This window comes from Triticum dicoccoides, chromosome 5B (assembly GCF_002162155.2).
Source record: "Triticum dicoccoides isolate Atlit2015 ecotype Zavitan chromosome 5B, WEW_v2.0, whole genome shotgun sequence".
NCBI classification, from domain to species: Eukaryota; Viridiplantae; Streptophyta; class Magnoliopsida; order Poales; family Poaceae; genus Triticum; species Triticum dicoccoides.
The window spans coordinates 707765911-707790002 of NC_041389.1; the positions used below are offsets into that span (position 1 = coordinate 707765911).

The 24092-nt window shown below is 44.6% G+C and overlaps 1 protein-coding gene across 1 annotated transcript in view; it reads right to left on the reverse strand.

Annotated features, from left to right (window-relative positions):
• The window catches only part of LOC119310656 (tyrosine N-monooxygenase-like), a 97537-nt gene extending 73919 nt beyond the window's left edge, over positions 1-23618 (reverse strand). The window contains exon 1 of the mRNA XM_037586325.1: positions 23445-23618. Coding sequence (XP_037442222.1) covers positions 23445-23618 — 174 coding nt within the window. The remainder of the gene's footprint in view (positions 1-23444) is intronic.
• Between the last annotated feature and the right edge of the window lie 474 nt (positions 23619-24092).

The window sequence follows — 24092 nt, forward strand, 5'->3', positions numbered from 1 at the left end:
CTAGCGTTGGTTTTCCCCGAAGAGGAGAGGGTGATGCAGCAAGTGTAGCGTAAGTATTTCCCTAAGTTTTTGAGGACCAAGGTATCAATCCGATAGGAGGCTCCTCCAAAGTCCCACGCGCCTACACAAACAAACTGAGAACTCGCAACCAACGCAATAAAGGGGTTGTCAATCCCTTCACGGCCACTTGCGAAAGTGAGATCTGATAGAGATAGTATGATAAGATAAATATATTTTTGGTATTTTATAATATAGATGCAAAAAAGTGAAGATGCAAATAAAAGTAGATTGAAAGCAAATATGATAAGAGATAGACCCGGGGGCCATAGGTTTCACTAGAGGCTTCTCTCGAGAGCATAAGTATTACGGTGGGTGAACAAATTACTGTCGAGCAATTGATAGAAAAGTGAATAATTATGATGTTATCTAGGCATGATCATGTATATAGGCATCACGTCCATAACAAGTAGATCGACTCATGCCTGCATCTACTACTATTACTCCACACATCGACCGCTATCCAGCATGCATCTAGAGTATTAAGTTCATAAGAACAGAGCAACACATTAAGCAAGATGACATGATGTAGAGGGATAAACTCATGCAATATGATATAAACCCCATCTTGTTATCCTCGATGGCAACAATACAATACGTGTCTTGCAACCCTTTCTGTCACTGGGTAATTACACCGCAAGATTGAACCCAAAGCTAAGCACTTCTCCCATGGCAAGAAACATCAATCTAGTAGGCCAAACCAAACTGATAATTCGAAGAGACTTGCAAAGATAACTCAATCATACATAAAAGAATTCAGAGAAGATTCAATTAATATCCATAGATAAATCTGATCATAAACTCACAATTCATCGGATCTCGACAAACACACTACAAAAAGAGATTACATCAAATAGATCTCCACAAGAGAGGGGGAGAACATTGTATTGAGATCCAAAAAGAGAGAAGAAGCCATCTAGCTAATAATTATGGACCCGTAGGTCTAAGGTAAACTACTCACAACTCATAGGAGGGGCAAGGATGTTGATGTAGAGGCCCTCCATGGTCAATTCCCCCTCCGGTAGAGTGTCGGCGAAGGCTCCAAGATGGATCTCGTGGATACAGAAGGTTACGGTGGTGGAAATTGTGTTTCATGGTGCCCCTGGATGTTTTCGGGGTCCGTAGGTATATATAGGAGGAAGAGGTACGTCGGTGGCCGCCCGAGGGTCCCACGAGATAGGGGGCGCGCCCTACAGGGGGGGCCTCCTATCTCGTGGAGGCTCCGGTTGTTTATTGACTTGCACTCCAAGCTCTCCGGGTCTTGTTCGTTCCAAAAATCACGTTCCTGAAGGTTTCATTCCGTTTGGACTCCGTTTGATATTCCTTTTCTTCGAAATACTGAAATAGGCAAAAAAACAGCAATATGGGCTGGGCCTCCGGTTAGTAGGTTAGTCCCAAAAATGATAAAGATGTATAAAATAAAGCCCATAAACATCCAAAACAGGTAATATAATAGCATGGAACAATAAAAAATTATAGATACGTTGGAGACGTATCAACGCGCCGCGCGAAAACTCCGTCCAGCTGCCAAATCCCGACACGTGAAATCCCCCTTCTAACCCCGAGCCGAAAGGGCCGCTAGTTCAAATCGGTGGGGGGTACTTTTGTAACACACCCTACATTTTGGACAAGCGCGTCCCTAAGTCATGCTTCACCCCCTCCCATCGCCCCCTTTCCGCCATTCGAAATCCCAGGCCGCCATAACCTCTCCGCTCCAGCTGCGAAACCCCACCCTCCTCCGTCCGCCACCTCACCGCTGCCCAACCGGAGTCTCTTCCCCGACGACGTCGTCCACCGCAATAGCTCGACGTCCCTCGTCCACCTCCCCGGATGAGGATCCATCGTCCATCTCGTCGTCCTGCCGGTTCAGGCGCCCCGTCCTCCACCTCCAAGGAGCTGCTCCGAAGATCGCCTCGTCTATCGCGGATGCTCCATCCCTGCAGCGCCGCCTTAACCTGCTCCACCGGAACCGCAGCATCCTCACCGACTCCTCGAACAAAGCCGAGGCCTACTCGGCGCCACCAAAGAGGTTGTACACTAATGACCCACAAGTATACGGGATAGTTGTAGCCTCTTTCATAAGTAAGAGTGTCGAACCCAACGAGGAGCTAAAGGTAGAACAAATACTCTCTCAAGTCCCATCGGCCACTGATACGACTATCGGCCACTGATACGACTCTACGCACGCTTGATGTTTGCTTTACCTAGAACAAGTATGAAACTACAAGTACTTTGTAGGTGTACTTGGATAGGTTTGCAAGATAATAAAGAACATGTAAATAAAAAGTAGGGGATGTTTAGATAAAGAAGCAATAAAGTAAATATAGCGAGTGTGGAAAAGTGGTGGTAGGAGTTGTGAAATTGTCTCTAAGCAATTGACTACTTTACTAGACCGGTAATCACTATTGCAATTTTATTTGAGGGAGAGGCATAAGCTAACATACTTTCTCTTCTTGGATCATATGCACTTATGATTGGAACTCTAGCAAGCATCCGCAACTACTAAAGATCATTAAGGTAAAACCCAACCATAGCATTAAAGTATCAAGTCCCCTTTATCCCATACGCAAACAACCTACTTACTCGGGTCTGTGCTTCTCTCACTCACGCCACCCACCATAAGCAAATCATGAACATATTGCAAAACCTACAACAGGAATCCCTCACGCTTGCGCGACACGGAGAGCACCATAGGACAGCACCAATAATAAAACATGCAACTCAAACCAATAATAGCAATTCATCAATCACCGATAGGACAACGAAATCTACTCAGACATCATAGGATGGCAACACATCATTGGATAATAATATGAAGCAAAAAGCACCATGTTCAAGTAGAGGGTACAATGGGTTGTGGGAGAGTGGACCGTTGAATATAGATGGGGAAAGGTGATGGAGATGTTGGTGAAGATGGCGGAGGTGTTGGTGAAGATCGCGGTGATGATGATGGCCCCCGGCGGCGTTCTGGCGCCACCAGAAGCAAGGGGGAGAGAGCCCTCCTCCTTCTTCTTCTTCTTCTTCCTTGACATCCTCCCTAGATGGGAGAAGGGTTTCCCCTCTGGTCCTTGGCTCCCATGGCTTGGGAGGGGCGAGATTCCCTCCGAGATTGGATCTATCTCTCTGTCTCTCTCTGTTTCTGCGCTCTGGAATTCTGCCCTGGCACCACTTCTTTTATATCCGGAGATCCGTAACTCCAATTGGATTGGAACCTTCGCCCAGATCTTTTTCCAAAAATTAGCTTTCTTGCGGCCAAAGAAGGGCATCAACCGCCTTATGAGGGGCCCATGAGGGTGGGGTCCGCGCCCACCTGGAGTGGGCGTGGGATGTCTAGAGGGGGGGTGATTAGACTACTTGACCAATAAAAACTTAACCTTTTCCCAATTTTAGAGTTTGGCAGATTTTAGCTATTTTAGGACAAGTCAAGCAATCATCACACAATTCAAGCAAGCATGCAAAGAGTGTATAGGCAGCGGAAATTAAAGCATGCAACTTGCAAGAAAGTAAAGGGAAGGGTTTGGAGGATTCAAACGCAATTGGAGACACGGATGTTTTTGGCGTGGTTCCGATAGGTAGTGCTATCGTACATCCACGTTGATGGAGACTTCAACCCACGAAGGGTAACGGCTGCGCGAGTCCATGGAGGGCTCCACCCACGAAGGGTCCACAAAGAAGCAACCTTGTCTATCCCACCATGGCCGTCGCCCACGAAGGACTTGCCTCACTAGCGGTAGATCTTCATGAAGTAGGCGATCTCCTTGCCCTTACAAACTCCTTGGTTCAACTCCACAATCTTGTCGGAGGCTCCCAAGTGACACCTACCAATCTAGGAGACACCACTCTCCAACAAGTAACAAATGGTGCGTTGATGATGAACTCCTTGCTCTTCTGCTTCAAATGATAGTGTCCCCAACACTCAACTCTCTCTCATAGGTTTTGGATCTGGTGGAAAGAAGATTTGAGTGGAAAGCAACTTGGGGAAGGCTAGAGATCAAGATTCATATGGTAGGAATGGAATATCTTGGCCTCAACACATGAGTAGGTGGTTCTCTCTCAGAAATGGTAAGTTGGAAGTGTAGGTTCGTTCTGATGGCTCTCTCCACGAATGAAGAGGAGGTGGAGGGGTATATATAGCCTCCACACAAAATCTAACCGTTACACACAATTTACCAAACTCGGTGGGACCGAATCGTTAAACTCGGTCGGACCGATTTAGTAAACCTAGTGACCGTTAGTGATTTTCGGTGGGACTGACATGCATCTCGGTGAGGCCGATTCGGTTAGGGTTAGGGCATAACGTAATCTCGGTGAGACCGATTACACAAACTCGGTGAGACCGATTTGGTAATAAACTTTCCAGAGAGTTGGTCAGGTAAACTCGGTGGGACCGATTTGCTCTTTTCGGTGAGACCAAAATGTTACAAAAAAGGAAACAGAGAGTTTACATTGCAATCTCGGTGGGACCGATCGCTCACTTCGGTTAGACCGAAACATTACGAAGGGAAACAGAGAGATTGCAACCCCATCTCGGTGAGACCGAGATCCCTATCGGTAAGACCGATTTGCTTAGGGTTTGTGGCAGTGGCTATGACTTTTGGAATCGGTGGCGCCGGATAGAAAGAATCGGTGTGACCGATTTTGGCTTTAGGTTTAGGTCATTTGAGGATGTGGGAAAGTAGTTGAGGGTTTTGGAGCATATCACTAAGCACATGAAGCAAGAGGCTCATTAAGCAACACCTCATCCCTTCTTGATAGTATTGGCTTTTCCTATAGACTCAATGTGATCTTGGATCACTAAAATGTAAAATGAAGAGTCTTGAGCTTTTGAGCTTGAGCCAATCCTTTGTCCTTAGTATTTTGAGGGATCCACTTTCATCATCCATGCCATGCCATTCATTGAGCTTTCTTGAAATAATAGTCTTGGAATAGCATTAGCTCAATGAGCTATATGTTGTTATGAATTACCAAAACCACCTAGGGATAGTTGCACTTTCAATCTCCCCCTTTTTGGTAATTGATGACAACATATATATCAAAGCTTCGACAAATGATAATAAAATTTAAATAACATCGTCGCTTTGAGAAGTATGTGATAAGCAAGAGCTCCCCCTAAATTTGTGCATAGTTTTAGATTTGCTTTGGACTGCAAATGCACAATGAATTAGGCTCATGGGTTACTCAAAATAATAAACAATGAATATATGCACTCATCACCAAGCATAGTGAGTGATCACATAAGATAGATAGGATAATATCAAGCATGCATAAGTGTAGCTTATGATCAAACACATGATCATCAATGTCTCACAAGCATAGTATCTCAACCAAAAGCAAACAAAGATTGAAAAACCACCAAATAAAGCAAGAGAGAATAAAAGCAACACCCTCTCTCTCTCTAAGCCTATGATCTATACATTTTTCTCCCCCTTTGGCAACAAGTTACCAAAAAGTTCATAGAAAATGCATAGTGCTAGATCGACTCTCAGGTTTGATCTCCTGGTGGTGGTGTAGAGATGGCTCCTTGGATGAAGGCTTCAGTTGAAGTGGATGGAGCTGGAGGAGTTGGTGCTGGAGCTGGTTGCACTGGAACTGTAGGGGCAGTGGCTGGTGCTGAAGTTGTTGCTCTAGTGTCTGTCACTGGCACTGCAACTGACCTCTGGGCTCTGGGTACTCTGGCAAACACATTGGTGGTAGTCTTGCCCTTCCTCTCCTGCATGTCATCCTGCAGCTGCTCCACAACTGACTGAATCTCAGTTACCTTGACATCTACATCATAGAATTTTTTTGTTCCATGATTCTTTCCAGGCTCTCCTGGTTTTGAGTTAGGGTGGCCAACCCCTTCTCAATCCTCAGAGATGATGCTATCAAGTAACCAAGCTGCTCCTGTTTGGTTTTCAAGAAATATTCAGATGCCTCCTCTTGAGTTGGCATCTTGGCAGCCTTCTCCCTCTTTGCCTTCTCCTTCTTCTCCTGAGCTTGAACTGATTGTGGATCATCTTCATTCATGACAACCTCATTGTCCTCAAAGTCTGGATAAAGTGGAAAGTGTTCCTTATCCAACTGATATTTTCCTGTTCCCATCTTTGAGTTGATCAATTCCTGAATCTGAGGTGCATAACCACAGCTCCTCCTCTGATCTACTACAGTCCTCTTAATAGTTTCAATGATCAGGCTCATGACTTTGAACTTCTGTGGCACATCAAATAAATGCAACATATTGATGGCATGCCCTCTGATCATGTTATGGTCACCAGACTTGGGCAACAAAGTGTGCCTCAAAATCCAATTGATAGTTGGCAGCCCTGACAACAGAAAATGGACTGATCCAAAAGAGAAAGTCTCCAGGGCTTTGTCTGGGATCTCCTTGTACATGTGTGCCATGGTATTGTGTCCCATCTTCTTCTTGGCATATACATCCAGATCATCATCATTTTCCTTTGGGGCATTGATCAGGCTTGCCCATTCTTCAATAGTGGACTGATACCTTGTACCTTCAGACATCCAAACAATTCTTCCATCTGGGTAAAAGTGAGTTGTGGAGTAGAACTGCATGATAAGCTCATCATTCCAGTTGGTGAACTTCTGTCCAACAAAATCTGCAACTCCACAAGAAACAAAGCTGTCTTGCACTCCAGGATAGTGTTGTTCATTTTCCTTGATGAATTTCCAGTCAACCCACCTCATGTCACAGACTATGGGCTTCTTGTCCAACAGAATTGTTTCATAGAAGTCCTGTTGTTCCTTTGTGTGGAACCTGTAGTCAACAACAGTTCTTCTTCTTGAAGCATATGGATCTGCCATCCTCCATAGTCTCAGCCCTGAATCCTTCCTGATGTTCATGTCCTCAGCCACAGGATGGGCATCATTGTGATCTGGTATCTTTGGCTTGAGCTTTCTTAGAATCTGTCCTTCTTCATCTTCCTCCTCAGCAACATTGGGCACTGGGGCCTTGTTCTTCTCAGCAGCTGGAATACTCCTAGTATTCCTCTTTGGTGCAGACTTGGCCTTGGGGGCAGCTTTGGGTGCTTCCTTGGGCTTAGATGTTGCAGCCCCAGATTTAATAGCATCACCCATAAGCTTTGGTGCCTTTGGTGCTGGTGCAGTAAGCTCTTCCTCTTCCATCATGGAAGGTTGACCAACAATTTTGGCCATGGTCTTCTTGACCCTTTCCTTCCTCTTCTTTCCTTCAGCAGCTGGCTCTTTGGGATTAGGCCTTTCAGGCAGTTGAGTTGATGCTCTGTCCTTAGACATTGGTTGTCTTCCTGCAGGCCTCTTAATCTTCATGCCTGGCTTAGTATCTTTTGCTGAGCCATATTCCTTCTTGAGCACCACTTTCTTGGAAGTAGCCTCCTCTTCCTCAGCTTTGTAATCTTCATCCTCTGAATCTGAAGTTCTTTTCCTCCTTTGCCTAGTTGCAGCCTTAGGCAAATTGCTAGGAGTACTTCTGCTCCCTTCATCTGAAGTTGAGGGACTAGTGCCCTCACTCAAGTCCATCTGCTCTTCTGACATGTTCTGGCTGTCACTTTGATCAGACATACTGCAAAAGCTGACTGCTGGCACTATGAAGAGTTATAGACGAGATAGAGAAGATGAGCATCACAAAATACAGAGGTTTTTGCAAAAGAATGACTCAAAAGTTCAGTCTTAGTTTTCCACAGAAAGCATTTCGGATCCACCGATTTTCAAACCCGGTGATACCGAAGCAGTTTTGGAACCTAAACTGATGATCTCGGTTGGACCGAGTTTCAGTTTGGTGGTACCGAGACTGCTAGGGTTTCACAGAATCCTCAAATCGGTTGCACCGATTAGTAATTCTTGGTCAGACCGAGAGTCACTAGTGCAATGGCATAAGCCAAATCGGTGAGACCGAGTTTTTCAAATCGGTGGGTCCGAGATGGTTTCGGCGGAAACCTAACCCTAAAAATTTGAATCACATCTAATCTATGAACTACTTTGGCTGGATAGAAGAGTTTCAATCGTGGCAAGAATCAATATGAAAACAATGTGCCAGGAATCAGAGGTGGATAGCACAAAGATTAAGTCCATACCCTAACTTGGCGGTGGACTTGCTACGGCGGCAACGGCGGGGACGAAATCCGTTGACGGCAGCGGAGACCAGCGACAGGAGGTTGCTGGCGACGAGGAGACGATCCGGAGACCACGATGGCAGACGAGCTGTTGCGTGGGTGAAGGGTTTCGGAGAAATTTCCAAAATTTTGCCCGTGGCTATATATATAGCTCGACCCTGTCGGTGTGACCGAGTGGAACAACTCGGTGGCACCGAGATGCATAACTGTGTTCAGTTACAGCAAATCGGTGAGACCGAAAAGTTCAAATCGGTTGCACCGAGATTGAAAACTTAGATCAACTTGATGATCTCGGTAGGACCGAAATGGAAGGATCGGTCAGACCAAGAATCACTAAGAGGTTTTGGAAGTTTAAGTCTATGACGAATCGGGGACTCCGAGTGCTCCTCACACAGAGTGGTTTGAATCTGACTTGATCAAATTTTGTGATGTAGCATGAATAGAGTTTGAGACGAGAAAAGCATAGATAGCTAAAGAAGGTTCTTAGGCATTCTTGTCCATCCACTTGGCACAAAGAAAAGAATCCAAACAAACAAAACAACAAGTGGATGTCCTTGAATGAGTAAAATATGCACCAACATGCTCACACAATAAGATGGCAATTGAAAGATGTGGCAAAGCATGCACAACCAATTTTAGCATCTATCAAGCAATTGGCGATGACTAGGTCATCTATATATGAGTATATTGACTTATGAGTCAAATGAGAACATTTGATCATAGGTCATACTCATCGTTTAAGCTCAAGTGGGGTTACCACTTTTACATAATGCATTAATGTGTTCACACCATTAGAGTTGCTTTGACTCAATTCTTAGAGTTAAGCTCCCCCTAGATGTGAGATCCCCCCTTAGAGGGATGAACTAACCTTGGGTTTTGTCGATGATGACTTCATGTAGGTGTTGAAGATGTAGATGCTCAATGTTAATGTAGATCATTTGGAGCAATCCTTTGGAGTGAGTTGCACTTTCAACTTGCCTACATGGGTTAGTCCCACAAGGAACAAACAAGAATATCCATAGACATAGAGTGATGCACACACAAGATGATGTCCATGAAAACATTAGCTTACCTTGTACCTTGCCTTACCAACATGAGGGTTTGTGACTCCTTGAACTAGTGCAAGATGTGGAAGTTGATTGCACTTGTCCTTGCCATAAAGATATGAGTGAAGAATGTTGGCAGAGTCACCCTCAAGAACTCTCTAGTTCTTCTTCTTCGGGATCCACATCATCTTGATGGGAATCCTTGGAGTTGTAGTTGTACTTGATGAAGTAGAACTTGACATAGTCTTGGGGACCCACTTGAACGAGGCTTTAGGTGCTTCTTCAAATGCATCAATCTCTTCTTGAAGCTTGTCCTTGCCTTTGTTCTTGTGGTCTTCTGGTGGAAGATCATCTTGAGCTTGTGTCCCCTTGAAGGAAGTAGGATCATACTTCTCTTGTTGAGGAACAAACTTTGTCTTGGGGTATTGATCTTCTTCCCACTCAACTCCATTGGCGTTGAACTTTCGTTCAAAACAAACACCTTGATTCTTCCGGTGTCTTCCTTGCTTGCGTACAATTTCCTCGAATTGCTTACTCCCGGCAAGGCTCTTGTAAATACCTTTCTCTATAATTCCCTTCAATAAACTATTTTCTTGCTCAAGTGTAACTTGGCTAAGAGAATCATTAGTGGAATCAAGAGAACTACTAGAAGCAACAACATTGGATTTGACATTATTATTGTTACTACTAGAGGAAGTATCTTTCTTGTACTTGTTACTAGACTTGACTTGAGGCATGTAAGTATATAAGAGTAAATGCTTGGCAATGTAAGAAGAACTTTTCTTGCGGAGATCATCATTGATTGCCTTTAAGAACTCATGCTCTTGCTCAAGATTGAGCTTTTCAAAGCGTAACTTCTCATGAGCCCTTAAAAGTTCTCGATGATCTTCGAAGATAGTTTCATGAGCCAACTTAAGAGTGTTTAGTTCTTTAGTTAGAAGCTCAATTTTCTCCTTATCATTGTCATTCGTTTGATTAGCATGATTAATTGACGTTTCATCATAGTATTCATCACTAGAGTTGTCAACAAGTAAATCATCATCCACAAGCAAGTCATCTTCATCACTATTAAAATCAACATACTCGGGATGTGTTACCTTTGGACCTTTGGCCATGAAACATCTTCCAAGACCTTCATTTGGTGAGTCAAATATGTCGTAGGAGTTGGTTGACACAAGTGCTAGACCGGCAACACCTTCATCTTGAGTATATTCGGAGTCGAAGTGATAGCTTCTCTCGGAGTGATTGTCGGAGTCGGAGCCGGAAACCCATTCACCAACATGAGCTTGATGTCTTTGTTTTGTGTAGCTCCTTGATGACTTGTCCTTTCTTTCCGAATCCTTGCTTCTCCGTGAGGGTCTTCGTTCATAACGATCATCTCTACTCCTCCTCTCTCTTGGTGGTGATTCTTCTCTTTTGCTCCTTCTTCTTAGAGAATCTTCTCTTCTTTTGTAGGGTGCAGTACACTCATTGGAGTAGTGTCCGGGTCTCCCACAATTGTAGCAATTGCGCTCTCGACTAGAAGATCTCTTGTCATGATAAGACCTTGATTTGGAGCTTCTTTCTTTGATTCTACTCTTGTAGAATTTGTTGAAGTTCTTCACCATTAAGCTCAATTCTTCATTGAAGGTTTGTTTCTCACTTGATGATGTGGGGGATTCACTTGAGGCTTTGTAAGCACCACTAGACTTGTTGTGAAGTTCCTCCTTATCCTTGAGTGACATCTCATGAGCAACAATCCTTCCAATGACTTTCGTTGGCTTGAGATCTTTGTAGTTTGGCATCGTTTGGATCAATGTGCACACGGTATCATACTTTCCATCCAATGCTCTTAGGATTTTCTTGATGATGAATTTTTCGGTCATCTCTTCACTCCCTAAGCCGGCAATCTCATTTGTGACAAGAGCAAGTCTAGAGTACATTTCAGCGACACCTTCACCATCCTTCATTTTGAACTTGTCAAGCTGACTTTGGAGCACATCCAACTTGGATTCCTTGACGGACTCGGTACCTTCATGCAAATCAATCAAAGTATCCCAAATTTCCTTTGCATTTTCAAGACGGCTGATTTTGTTGAATTCTTCGGGGCACAATCCGTTGAAGATGATGTCACATGCTTGAGCGTTGTATTGCAACATCTTCAATTCTTCCGCATTAGCTTCACGGTTCGGTTCTCTCCCATCAAAGAATTCACCTTGCAAGCCAATACAAATAATTGCCCAAACGGCGGGGTTATGTCCAAGAATATGCATTTTCATCTTATGCTTCCAACTAGCAAAATTAGTACCATCAAAGTAAGGACCTCTACGGTGATAATTTCCCTCGCTAGACGCCATACTCTCCTAGGTTGTGAAACCAAGGCTATGACCACCAAAAGCTATGGAAATCAAAGAAAATGGAGACCAAAGCTCTGATACCACTTGTAGGACCTTGAAGTATGTCTAGAGGGGGTGATTAGACTACTTGACCAATAAAAACTTAACCTTTTCCCAATTTTAGAGTTTGGCAGATTTTAGCTATTTTAGGACAAGTCAAGCAATCATCACACAATTCAAGCAAGCATGCAAAGAGTGTATAGGCAGCGGAAATTAAAGCATGCAACTTGCAAGAAAGTAAAGGGAAGGGTTTGGAGGATTCAAACGCAATTGGAGACACGGATGTTTTTGGCGTGGTTCCGATAGGTGGTGCTATCGTACATCCACGTTGATGGAGACTTCAACCCACAAAGGGTAACGGTTGCACGAGTCCACGGAGGGCTCCACCCACGAAGGGTCCACAAAGAAGCAACCTTGTCTATCCCACCATGGCCGTCGCCCACGAAGGACTTGCCTCACTAGCGGTAGATCTTCACGAAGTAGGCGATCTCCTTGCCCTTACAAACTCCTTGGTTCAACTCCACAATCTTGTCGGAGGCTCCCAAGTGACACCTACCAATCTAGGAGACACCACTCTCCAAGAAGTAACAAATGGTGCGTTGATGATGAACTCCTTGCTCTTGTGCTTCAAATGATAGTCTCCCCAACACTCAACTTTCTCTCATAGGTTTTGGATCTGGTGGAAAGAACATTTGAGTGGAAAGCAACTTGGGGAAGGCTAGAGATCAAGATCATATGGTAGGAATGGAATATCTTGGCCTCAACACATGAGTAGGTGGTTCTCTCTCAGAAATGGTAAGTTGGAAGTGTAGGTTCGTTCTGATGGCTCTCTCCACGAATGAAGAGGAGGTGGAGGGGTATATATAGCCTCCACACAAAATCTAACCGTTACACACAATTTACCAAACTCGGTGGGACCGAATCGTTAAACTCGGTCGGACCGATTTAGTAAACCTAGTGACCGTTAGTGATTTTCGGTGGGACTGACATGCATCTCGGTGAGACCGATTCGGTTAGGGTTAGGGCATAATGTAATCTCGGTGAGACCGATTACACAAACTCGGTGAGACCGATTTGGTAATAAGCTTTCCAGAGAGTTGGTCAGGTAAACTCGGTGGGACCGATTTGCTCTTTTCGGTGAGACCAAAATATTACAAAAAGGAAACAGAGAGTTTACATTGCAATCTTGGTGGGACCGATCGCTCACTTCGGTTATAGACTGAAATGTTACGAAGGGAAACAGAGAGATTGCAACCCCATCTCGGTGAGACCGGGATCCCTATCGGTAAGACCGATTTGCTTAGGGTTTGTGGCAGTGGCTATGACTTTTGGAATCGGTGGCGCCGGATAGAAAGAATCGGTGTGACCAATTTTGGCTTTAGGTTTAGGTCATTTGAGGATGTGGGAAAGTAGTTGAGGGTTTTGGAGCATATCACTAAGCACATGAAGCAAGAGGCTCATTAAGCAACACCTCATCCCTTCTTGATAGTATTGGCTTTTCCTATAGACTCAATGTGATCTTGGATCACTAAAATGTAAAATGAAGAGTCTTGAGCTTTTGAGCTTGAGCCAATCCTTTGTCCTTAGTATTTTGAGGGATCCACTTTCATCATCCATGCCATGCCATTCATTGAGCTTTCCTGAAATAATAGTCTTGGAATAGCATTAGCTCAATGAGCTATATGTTGTTATGAATTACCAAAACCACCTAGGGATAGTTGCACTTTCACCCCCGGCGGCGTTCTGGCGCCACCAGAAGCAAGGGGGAGAGAGCCCTCCTCCTTCTTCTTCTTCTTCTTCTTCCTTGACATCCTCCCTAGACGGGAGAAGGGTTTCCCCTCTGGTCCTTGGCTCCCATGGCTTGGGAGGGGCGAGATCCCCTCCGAGATTGGATCTATCTCTCCTCTCTCTCTGTTTCTGCGCTCTGGAATTCTGCCGTGGCACCATTTCTTTTATATCCGGAGATCTGTAACTCCGATTGGATTGGAACCTTCGCCCAGATCTTTTTCCAAAAATTAGCTTTCTTGCGGCCAAAGAAGGGCATCAACCGCTTTATGAGGGGCCCATGAGGGTGGGGGCCGCGCCCACTTGGAGTGGGCGTGGGCCCCTGTCTCGTGGCCACCTCGGGCACCGTCTCGCGTTGATTTTACTTCCCAAAAATCACAAATATTCCAAAATAATTCTCCGACCGTTTTTATCCCATTTGGACTCAGTTTGATATGGGGTTTCTGCGAAACATAAAACATGCAACAGACAGGAACTGGCACTAGGCACTGGATCAATATGTTAGTCCCAAAAAATAGTATAAAAAGTTGCCAAAAGTGTATGAAAGTTGTAAAATATTGGCATGGAAGAATCAAAAATTGTAGATACGATGTAGACGTATCATACACTCATTGCATCACACCTTCTCCTTAACTCGACCTCCCGGCGACGACGGTGCTCCATCCCGCACCCCCATGGAACGACTACCTTGAAGTCGGCGCCACGGGCGACATCTCCATGGCGGCTCTCCGCCAGTGCGAGGCCCCTTCGGTGGCAGCGTCTATACCAGCCGGATCTGCTACTGCTGCTCCGGCTCTTGCTCTCTCACTCGTGCTGCTGCTGCTGCTCCGGCTCTCGCTCGATCGCTCGCTCGCCCAGATGCTGCTGCTGCTCTCCCCCTTGCTCACGCTGCTGCTATGCTACAATTTAGCCACACTTCAGTCGACTGAATTGACTTTTGGGTCAGTCGATTTTTAGGGGTTGGGGGGGCTTGCCGGAGTTAAGGAAGAACCACCCGCAGCAGGGACGGGGGCTCGCCGGAGAGGTACCCCACTATCTATCTTAGGGTTCAGGGTGGGGGGCGGGGGCCCTAGAGGGCTGGTCGGGGCGGCGGTGGGGAGTTGTTTCGGGGTGGCGAGGCGGCGCTGGGGCCGGCGGTTTAGCCGGTGGTGGCTGGCGGCTCAGGAGGGTGCAGGTTGAAGATGAACTGCAGGCCCTCCCTAAACTACATGTCAAGTGCCTCTCTGCTACCATTGCGTTCAGTTTCGACAGTAACATTCAGACTCCACAGTAAATTTCAGTTTCGACAGTTAAGTTCAGAGTCAACAGTTTTTACCTCATCTGTTGTAGTCAGGTGGTTTTTGGTGATGTAAATTTTATATCCATTTTACATCATCTATTAGGGATGCTATTAGAATCTCACTTGAGATTGACGATGTCTCTCTTATGCTGCTTCAGCCTTGACGTCTTACGGCCCACCGGAGCTGCTCCAACGACAGAACGATCCATCACAACAGAGTAGTGCCCTAGACCCCGTCTACAGATTCCTCAGATCTTCCTCCACACCTCCGACAGCCACCTCTGCCTCAACTGCTTCAGCGACCAACCCAATGATGCTGAGGTCAACACGGCTACGGCAAAGAGGTTGTACACTTGTTGCATCACTTATTACTATACATTCACGTCGATCCATTAGGGCTATTTTGGTTCAATGGGAAAACATAGCAATAGGGAATTTTCCAATGGCACTCTACTATTCAATAATTCATGCATTTTGTTGAAAGGAATGAAGCAAAACATCCACCTGGACCTACTTTTCAAAATCCTATGCATGAAAACAAGACCAAGTGCATTAGTGCCAGAATAACATTCTAACTGTACACGCTTTCATATGGTTTCACTTTATTTTGGCCATGTTTCTTTGCATTCCTCTGCTCTTCCAATTCCTGTAAACCAAACACCCAAGTTGACAGAAATCCTGTGTTTACAAATGCTCTGTTTACCATGTGCATTTTCCTATCCTATTCCGGTGTTTTTCCTATCCCTGCGTTTTAAGAATCATGCAAGCCAAATGAGCCCTTACAGAATTACTTCAGTTATAGGTACGTGTTGAAGGGAATTTTGTGTGGTTTGTCCTGCTCCTGCCGCGACGTCATCCACCTCACCTGAGCTGCTCCATCGATAGAAGCATCCACCAAACCATACATCACGACTCCTGACCATCTTTCGCCGCCTCAGATCTCCTTCCCTGCCGCCGGCACCCACCGCAACGGCATCACCATCATCGACGCAGCAGATGAACCTAAGGAGTACACGAGTCCACAAGAGAGGTCGCACTCTTTTGTTTCTGCTTATGTTATGCATTGCTTAAACTTACCTGCTACTTTATCGCCTGTTCAGCTCTTGGACTCCCAAGTCAGGTCCAAATTAATGTTCAAACTTGAGTTCTAAATTAGTTGTGGGGCACATATCGAGGCAGCAATGAATAGTATGTATGTCTAATATCTGGTTCACCTAGGGTATGCCTATGTTGTTCATCTTGGGTGGGAAACAAATAGTACAGCAATCATCATCTGTCTTTTTATTAATTTAAAGCAATCATCAGCCTGCTATCATTATTTTTGGATCCATCCACTGGTTGTTACCATCACTCTAAATTTCTGTATGCTCTCCTTACATAATCTCACCATATTTTTTTCGTATGCATGTCAGATATTGTAAACAGTCATGTTGAACATGTAGAGAAAAAGGGAAGAGTTTTGCGCAGCAATACAGTGTCATGCAGACATCGCTCCATGGTGGGTTCAATGGCAAACCCTCCCCACCCCTCTCCAGATTGTAATCCAGAGGAATATATCTGTTTTGAGGCGGATTCAGACGCCGCTGACCACTCCTATTTACCCCCGAAGGTGTTTTCTCTACCTTGGCATGATGATGTTAGTCATATCATGCATATGTTGCCTTGTAGTGCCTACTTTTAAAATCATGTATGTCATCTGCTTAGTTTAGACATGTTCTGTAATGCCACCTGTTTAGTTTCTATATCATATATGGGAATTATGCAGTCTCATGTCTTTTAGCCAGCCATAATATATGTGAAATGTGCAATGCCATCCTTTTTAACCAGGCATCATATATTTGAATGATATCTTGCCCATCCTTTTCTTCATTACATTTCCATTTGTCGACAATGTTTGTACATTAAACTACTCTTCCTGTGAATCAGCCATTTGGGTGGGAGATGGAAAAATCTGGAGTAAAAACAAGGCCTTCAGAGCAGACAGTGCTACCTGTCGAAGCAGATCTCTTGTTGGGTCCGGATTGCTCCTCAGAGATGGATTTAGAGACAGATGACCAGTCCTATTCCCCCACCGAGGTGTATGCTCAAACTTGGCACGGTTGTACTACTCATATCATGCATATGGTGTCTTGCATTGCATAGTTTAGACATCATATACACAATATTCAACACCATGTTCTTAGTTCAGACATCATATCGAATGCCCTCTTTTTAGCATATAAATCACGTATGTAAATTAAATGATGCGATCCTGATTACTTAGATACCATGTAGGTGAATTATGTCATGTGATCCTGTTTAGTTATTCATCATATCTTTGAATTATGTTATGCTATGCTATCCAGTTTAGATAGACATCATATATGTGAAATTATGTCATGCTATCCGTTTTAGTTAAACAATATACATGTCCACTATTTCATGCCTTTTTCCACACTATCTATTGCATTTGTCTCTCATACAATGTCTGTACATTCAACTATGTTTCATGTTTATCAGCCATTTGAATTGGAGCGGGTGATGCTAGTATCCAGCGGACTAAAAACACGATCTTCAAATAAAACAGTGCTACCTCTTGGTGGAGATAGCACCCCGGTTGTACATGCACAAGAACCATCCCTACCACATATGACCCAAACTCTCGCAGATTGTACCCCTACTGCGATGGACAGAGAACCAGCTTCACCCAATCTAACCCCAACCCCAGCATATAGTAACTCAGTTCCTGTTGACACAGCACCATCTCCACCACAGAGTTCCCAAACAAGAGTAGTTAGTAAGGCATCTCCAGTGCCCAAAGGGCCAGTACTACCATGGCGAACCCCAACTCCACCAGTTAGTACGCCTATTCCTGTGGAGGAAGCACAACCAGCTAGTCGTAGTTTAGCAGCTATCGCCTTTGATGTTGTTAAATCATATGTGCGTATCTTCCCATCTTGGAAATATTATACTGAAGATGAAGGAAAATGCCAGTTGCAGGTGTTTGTCCAGGAATTATGTGTAAGTAATGTTATTCATGGCAATTACTTTGCTTTGTCCCATACATCCTACCTCCATGATGGTTATAATACAGCAAATTTTTCCCATTTTTCTCTATAGAGAAGGACCGATTTGGAAACTCTGGATGAGGTAACCTGTGCTAATACCTCTACTATCTTCAAGAATGCTTGGTGGCAGTATCGGAATTACCTGAAGAAAACGTACTTCACCGGCAAAGAAACTCATCAAATTCCCTTACGTTCTCTTGAGACACATTTTCTGGACGATGACTGGGAACGCCTTGTTCTGTACTGGTCCCGAACCAAGAATGTGGTAAGGTCTATGAGCTCATTTTCTATTTTTAAGTATTATATTCTTGCGTCTTACTGTACTCTCTTCATGTAGAACAAGTGCCTAAACCTGAAGAACAACTGTTCTAATTTAAGATTCCATTGTTATCATAGTTCAAAAAAGCGCTAGGCGTTAATTGTGTGTTTTGCTACCGCCTTGCGCTTTACTGACCAAAGTGCATGCTTATGCGCAGTTATGCACAGATTAAGCGTAGTTATGCACAATACGTTTTGCCAACGCCTAGAGCCTAGGCGCGCTTAAGCGCTCGCTTAGGCGCGCCTTTTTTAACTATGATTGCTTTGCTCTTGTATCACTGTATTTATTCATACAAACTTATTTTTAAATTGAAGGATCCAATTGAAACTCCAATGGCACAACAGGTATGTTCACGCATGTTTCTTTAAGAGGTTTGCTCTTATCAATAGCTCTGTTAATTTCAATTTCAATTGTGTATACAGTTGACTTTAATATCATGCATATTACTAGCATCACAACAGAGACAATAGTGTTGTTGTACATGTAGACCCGTGGTACCCATCTGAAATCTTGTTGTGCCGTGTAGTTTCCCACGCTTTGTATTCTTTCACTGCTGCTTTGTCTTGAACTGATATGATTTGAATCGTGTCTCTATTTTGATTTGGCAAGACAATGCAGTGACCATAGGACATAGATATATGTTTGTTTGATGCTTTTATTATGTACTAGTACTTGGAAATAGAAGACTTGGTAGTTTAATCCTGTACACCTTACTAATGAACTGGTTCATCGAAATGAGTTTCATATACTAGTACATGCTAAATTTGTTATGTGTCTGCTTGTTTCTTCTTTTAGAATGCTGACAGAATATTGGGGAAGAGTGCCTTATTAAGCAATGGTAAAGGAAGTAATGCAGATAAGGTTCAGGATAGTGACACATCCTTGTTGGTCTCCAAGAAAGCTGATAAAACAGCTAAGGAAGACTATCTTGAAGATAGCAAGACAACCCCAAAGTCTTGTCTTGGTTTAGTGTTCGAGTTACTGGCCACTACCGCTTGCACAAGCTATTCAAACTCACTATCTGAATCAGTTCAGTTTCTTGAGTCTCAACTACAAGCTGAAAGACATCGATCAGTTGTGCTGCGACAAGAAGCGGAAGGACTGCGGAAGTCCCTGGAGCATTCAGATGCATACTTTCTGGTGCAACAGCAAGCGTTGGAGGATTTTAGCGCCAAACAGGACAAAGCTAATAAGCTTGCTAAGCTTATTGCCAGCATGGTGGATACCCAGGATAACGTTTCTTGAGCTCTTCTGAAGTTGTTTCAGTTATGCTCTTGTTTTGCTGCCGCGTTTATTCGCACTGGTGGCCAATTTTGACGGCCAGTGTATGTAATATGCTGCTTTGTTCCCTATATTTGCACTGGTGGCGAACTTTGATGCCCAGTGGATGTAATATATGTAATAGCGGCAATAGGCTAGCGTTAATTGCTTGCTTATTTATTTCCTTATTGTCTTGTTTAGTTGTTTGCTTGTAGTCACTGCAGTTCTTTTTCTGTGTTTTTCTAGTGGCCACAATAGCCTATTTTTGGTAACTAAGCCAAAATAATCATGGCAACAAACGGACTGTTGTAACCACGGGCCTCCTGCAGGCCGTATGATCCATGGGCCTTCTTCTGGCCGTAGGATCCATTGGCCTTCTATACGGGTCGTAGGATCCATTGGCCTTCTATACGGGCCTTAGGATTCATGGGCCTTCTACGGGCCGTAGGGTCCATGGGCCTTCTACGGGCCGTACGATCCATGGGCCTTTTATGGGCCGTACTATCCATGGGCCTCATATGGGTCGTAGGATCCATGGGCCTTCTACGAGGCGTATCATCATTTCGCCAATCATGGGCCATACTATTCGTGGACCATAACGGGCCGTTAATAGGACGTATTTGATAACTCTATGAAAACAGCCCAACGGGTTTTTTTACATGAAAACGGCCCAACGTATTAACGGTCCGCAAACGGGCCGACCATAATGACGGGCTGAATTTGGCCCACAAGCAGAAAATGACAGTAACGGGCCGTATATTGTAACCGAATGCTGCAAATGAGCCCAAGAATCAATGGGCCCTGAGAAGGCCGAAAGATAACTTGGGCGTGAAACGGCCAATGGAATAACGGGCTATTAATGGGTATAAAGTGATACAATGTTCATTACGGGCCAGTTTCACCACGGGCCGTTAATGGGCCAAGAGTTACAAAGGGCCTCATATGGGCCGAAATAAGTCATGAGCCACACATGGGCTAGAAGTTAAAATGGGCTGGAATCATATTGGACGGCCCAGATGACGCTACTGGGCCTAATTCGGAGAGGTCGTAACGGGCGCTGGGTTAGCGGGCTGTAAATGGGCTATATGCGAACACGCCGTTAACAGGCTTTCCATGGGCCGACCCACCACCTTTTGACCAAGTCAAACAGGCCGGCCTTTTCACAGGAATGGGCCTCTGTTGGGCCGTGCCACGTGTCACCGTATCATAGGCGCCTTCGGTCCAATGAGTGGATGACATCTGTCCCAACGGTGAGCCAACACGTGTTTGCTCCAGCCAATGATGATTTTACACATGGAAAATCCCCATTGGTCGGGGCTGTTAACGGGTTATCGGATCCAAAACCAGACCCGATAGCTTAACGGCGTTCCGTTACGGTGGATGCCACGTGTCAGTCACCCTTGACGAAAGCACTTCTGTGATGCACGATTTATCATCATGGAAGTGGACACTTCCGTGATGATAATTTTGGTAATGTCATGGAACACTTCTACGACAGCACATGTATGACTATCTTGATTCTATCATAAAATCGTCATGGATGTACATGCATGACAAAAAACACGCCCTACTGTGACAAACATGTATCATCACAGAAGTGTATTTTTTTTAGTGCATGCCACATCATCAACGGAGTTTATCTTCACAAGCTTCTAAAGAAGACATCATATGAGCTGCTAACTGGTAAGAATCCAAACGTTAGTTACTTTAAAGTACTTGGTGCTAGGTGCTGGATCAAGGATCCACATCACACTTCAAAATTTGCACCAAAAGCACATGAAGGTTTTATGCTTGGATACGGAAAGGATTCGCACTCCTACAGAGTCTTCAACCTCTTTCACTATAAAGTGGTTGAAACTGTGGATGTGTGGTTCGATGAGACTAACGGCTCGCAAAGAGAGCACCTGCCAAATGTGCTAGATGAAGTTCCTCCTAGTGAATCTATCAAGCTCATGGGTACTAGAGAAATCATTACCGTCTGAGGCTCAGGCTGAAGATGAACTCATCATTGCACCAAGTCAACCTGAAGACAATGTTCAGCCTAAAGTCAATGCTGAAGCTGAAGACAATGATCAGCAAGGACAAAATCTTCGTCTAGTACATCCTCGTGTTGCAAATGAAGTACAGATTGAGAAGATAATTGACAGCATCAATGCACCTGGTCCACTCACTTGTTCAAGAGCAACACAACTGGCAAATTTCTGTGGGCACTTTGCATTTGTCTCTATATCTGAACCCAAGAAAGTTGCTGAAGCCTTTATGGAACCTGAATGGATTCAAGCCATGCAAGAAGAGCTTCATCAGTTTGACCTAAATAATGTTTGGGAACTAGTCAAGCATCCTGATCCTCGCAAGCATAATATCATTGGCACCAAATGGATCTATCACAACAAACAAGATGAACATGGTCAAGTTGTCAGAAACAAGGCTTGTCTGGTTGCTCAAGGTTGCACTCAAATAGAAGGGATTGACTTCGATGAAACATTTGCTCCCGTGGCAAGACTTGAAGCCATTCACATACTTCTTGCATATGCCAACCATCACAACATCCTTCTATACCAAATGGATGTGAAGAGTGCCTTTCTCAATGGCAAGATTGAAGAAGAAGTGTATGTTGCACAACCACCTGGCTTTGAAGATCCAAAACATCCTGATATGGTGTACAAGCTCAACAAGGCACTGTATGGCCTCAAATAAGCTCCTCGCGCTTGGTATGACATGCTCGAGGACTTCTTGAAGAGCAAAGGCTTCAAACCTGGTTCTCTAGATCCAACACTCTTCACGAAGTCATACGACGGTGAACTGTTTGTGTGCCAAATCTATGTGGATGACATTATCTTCAGCTGCACCGACAAGAGATACAGCGATTTGGGCACATGATGCAAGAGCAATATCAGATGTCCATGTTGGCTGAGCTGAAGTTCTTCCTTGGTCTTCAAATCCGTCAGCAGAGAAATGGCATCTTCATATCACAAGAGAAATACCTCAAAGATTACCTGAAGAAGTTTGGAATGCAAGACTGCAAATGATACACGATGCCAATGCCAACCAAAGGTCATCTGGGTCCTGACGACAATGGTAAAGAGTTCGATCAAAAGGTATACCGCTCCATGATTGGTTCCTTACTTTACTTATGTGCATCTAGGCCACATATAAGGCTTAGTGTTTGCATGTGTGCCCGATTCCAAGCGGCACGAAAGGAGTCGCATCACCTAGCGGTGAAGCGAATTCTTCGATATTTGGCTTACACCCCAACGATAGGATTATGGTATCCAAAGGGCTCAACATTTGATCTGATTGGGTATTCTGATGCTGATTATGCTGGTGACAAGATTGATCACAAATCCACTTCAGAAACATGTCACTTTCTCGGTCGATCACTTGTCTATTGGTCTTCAAAGAAGCAGAACTATGTGTCACTCTCCACTGTTGAATCTGAATACATTGCTGCTGGATCGTGCTGTGCTCAGCTTCTATGGATGAAGCAAACTCTCAAGGACTATGGCATCAACATGAAGAATGTGCCACTCTTCTGCGACAATGAAAGCGCCATCAAGCTTTCCAAGAATCCAGTTCAGCACTCGAAGACAAAGCACATTCAGATCCGTCATCACTTTCTTAGAGATCATGTCAACAAGGAAGACATTGATATCATTCACGTCAACACTGAAGAGCAATTGGTAGATATCTTCACTAAGCCCTTGGATGAGAAAAGGTTTTGCAAGTTGCGGTGTGAGCTAAATATCTTAGAATCCTCGTCTCCTCCCATGGCCATCTGACATTCTGCAGTGCTGCTCTGCAGTTCGGCTGCTGGTGGCAAGCGGTTTCATTTGCCCAGGAACACGGTCCAGTAGCTCATCTTGTGCAGTTCCGTGGAGACGAGCTCCACCACGACGGTGGTCGTGCCTCACCTCGGCAGCTCCAGGACGCTCTCTACTCCATCTTGTGCGCTTAACTGATGAGGTAGAATTAGGTACAGTTTGCGTTTCGGTGCCAAGCCCATGCAGTCCACTGTCCACATGTGTTTTTTCAGATATTTGTTTTGCATTCGTCTGGAGTTTCTCAAGAAGTTCTCTTTGTTCTTGGATGTGTAAGATAAAAACAGAAACTATGTAGTTTGTCGGCCCAGTGCTTACGGTTTGTTTCTTCTCGCGTCTCATTTTGCTTGTGTCATGTGCGTGCCCTTAACCAACGCTAGCCCTGGCTTGGTTGGCATTTTGCATTCATTAATTTCCTCTATTCTTGCAGTTCCTGCGGCCAGGAGCAGCGTCACCGACACCAGCCGGAGGCCTTTCGTCACCGCCGTGGTCGCCGACAAGCTCTCCGAGGCATGGCCGTGCGCCTGCGGCCAAGCACGAGACATGGAGGCGGCCGTCTTGATCCTGAAGGTGTTCGGAGGCTACCTAGCACGAGTTCCCTCTCCATGCTTCTCCCAAACAAAGATCAAACTGAATTTGCGATAAACATGTTGCTGCACATACGTATAGAAAAGGCTTTAGAAGCATTCACTGTTTTTTGGTTTAACATATCAAAAGAGTTGGCAATTCATTATTACTTGTTTGAGTCATTATTTATTTTGCCTCATTGAGATGTTCGCTTTTATAGTTTTATTCGGTGTAGGTCACTAAAAGGAAAGTATTAGTGGTGGTCGCGACAGCCCCATGGCCCCATGCAATTCAGTTACCGCTGGAGTTTCCTGTATAGTTTGCTTATTTTTGCTTCACCGCGAGCAAACAGTCAAAAAGATTAGTGCACTGCATGCTGTTGTTGTTTGTTCTTTTAGTCCAGTTTCATTATTTTTGCAGAGAGAAAGACTACCAGCAAAAAGACAGAGGAA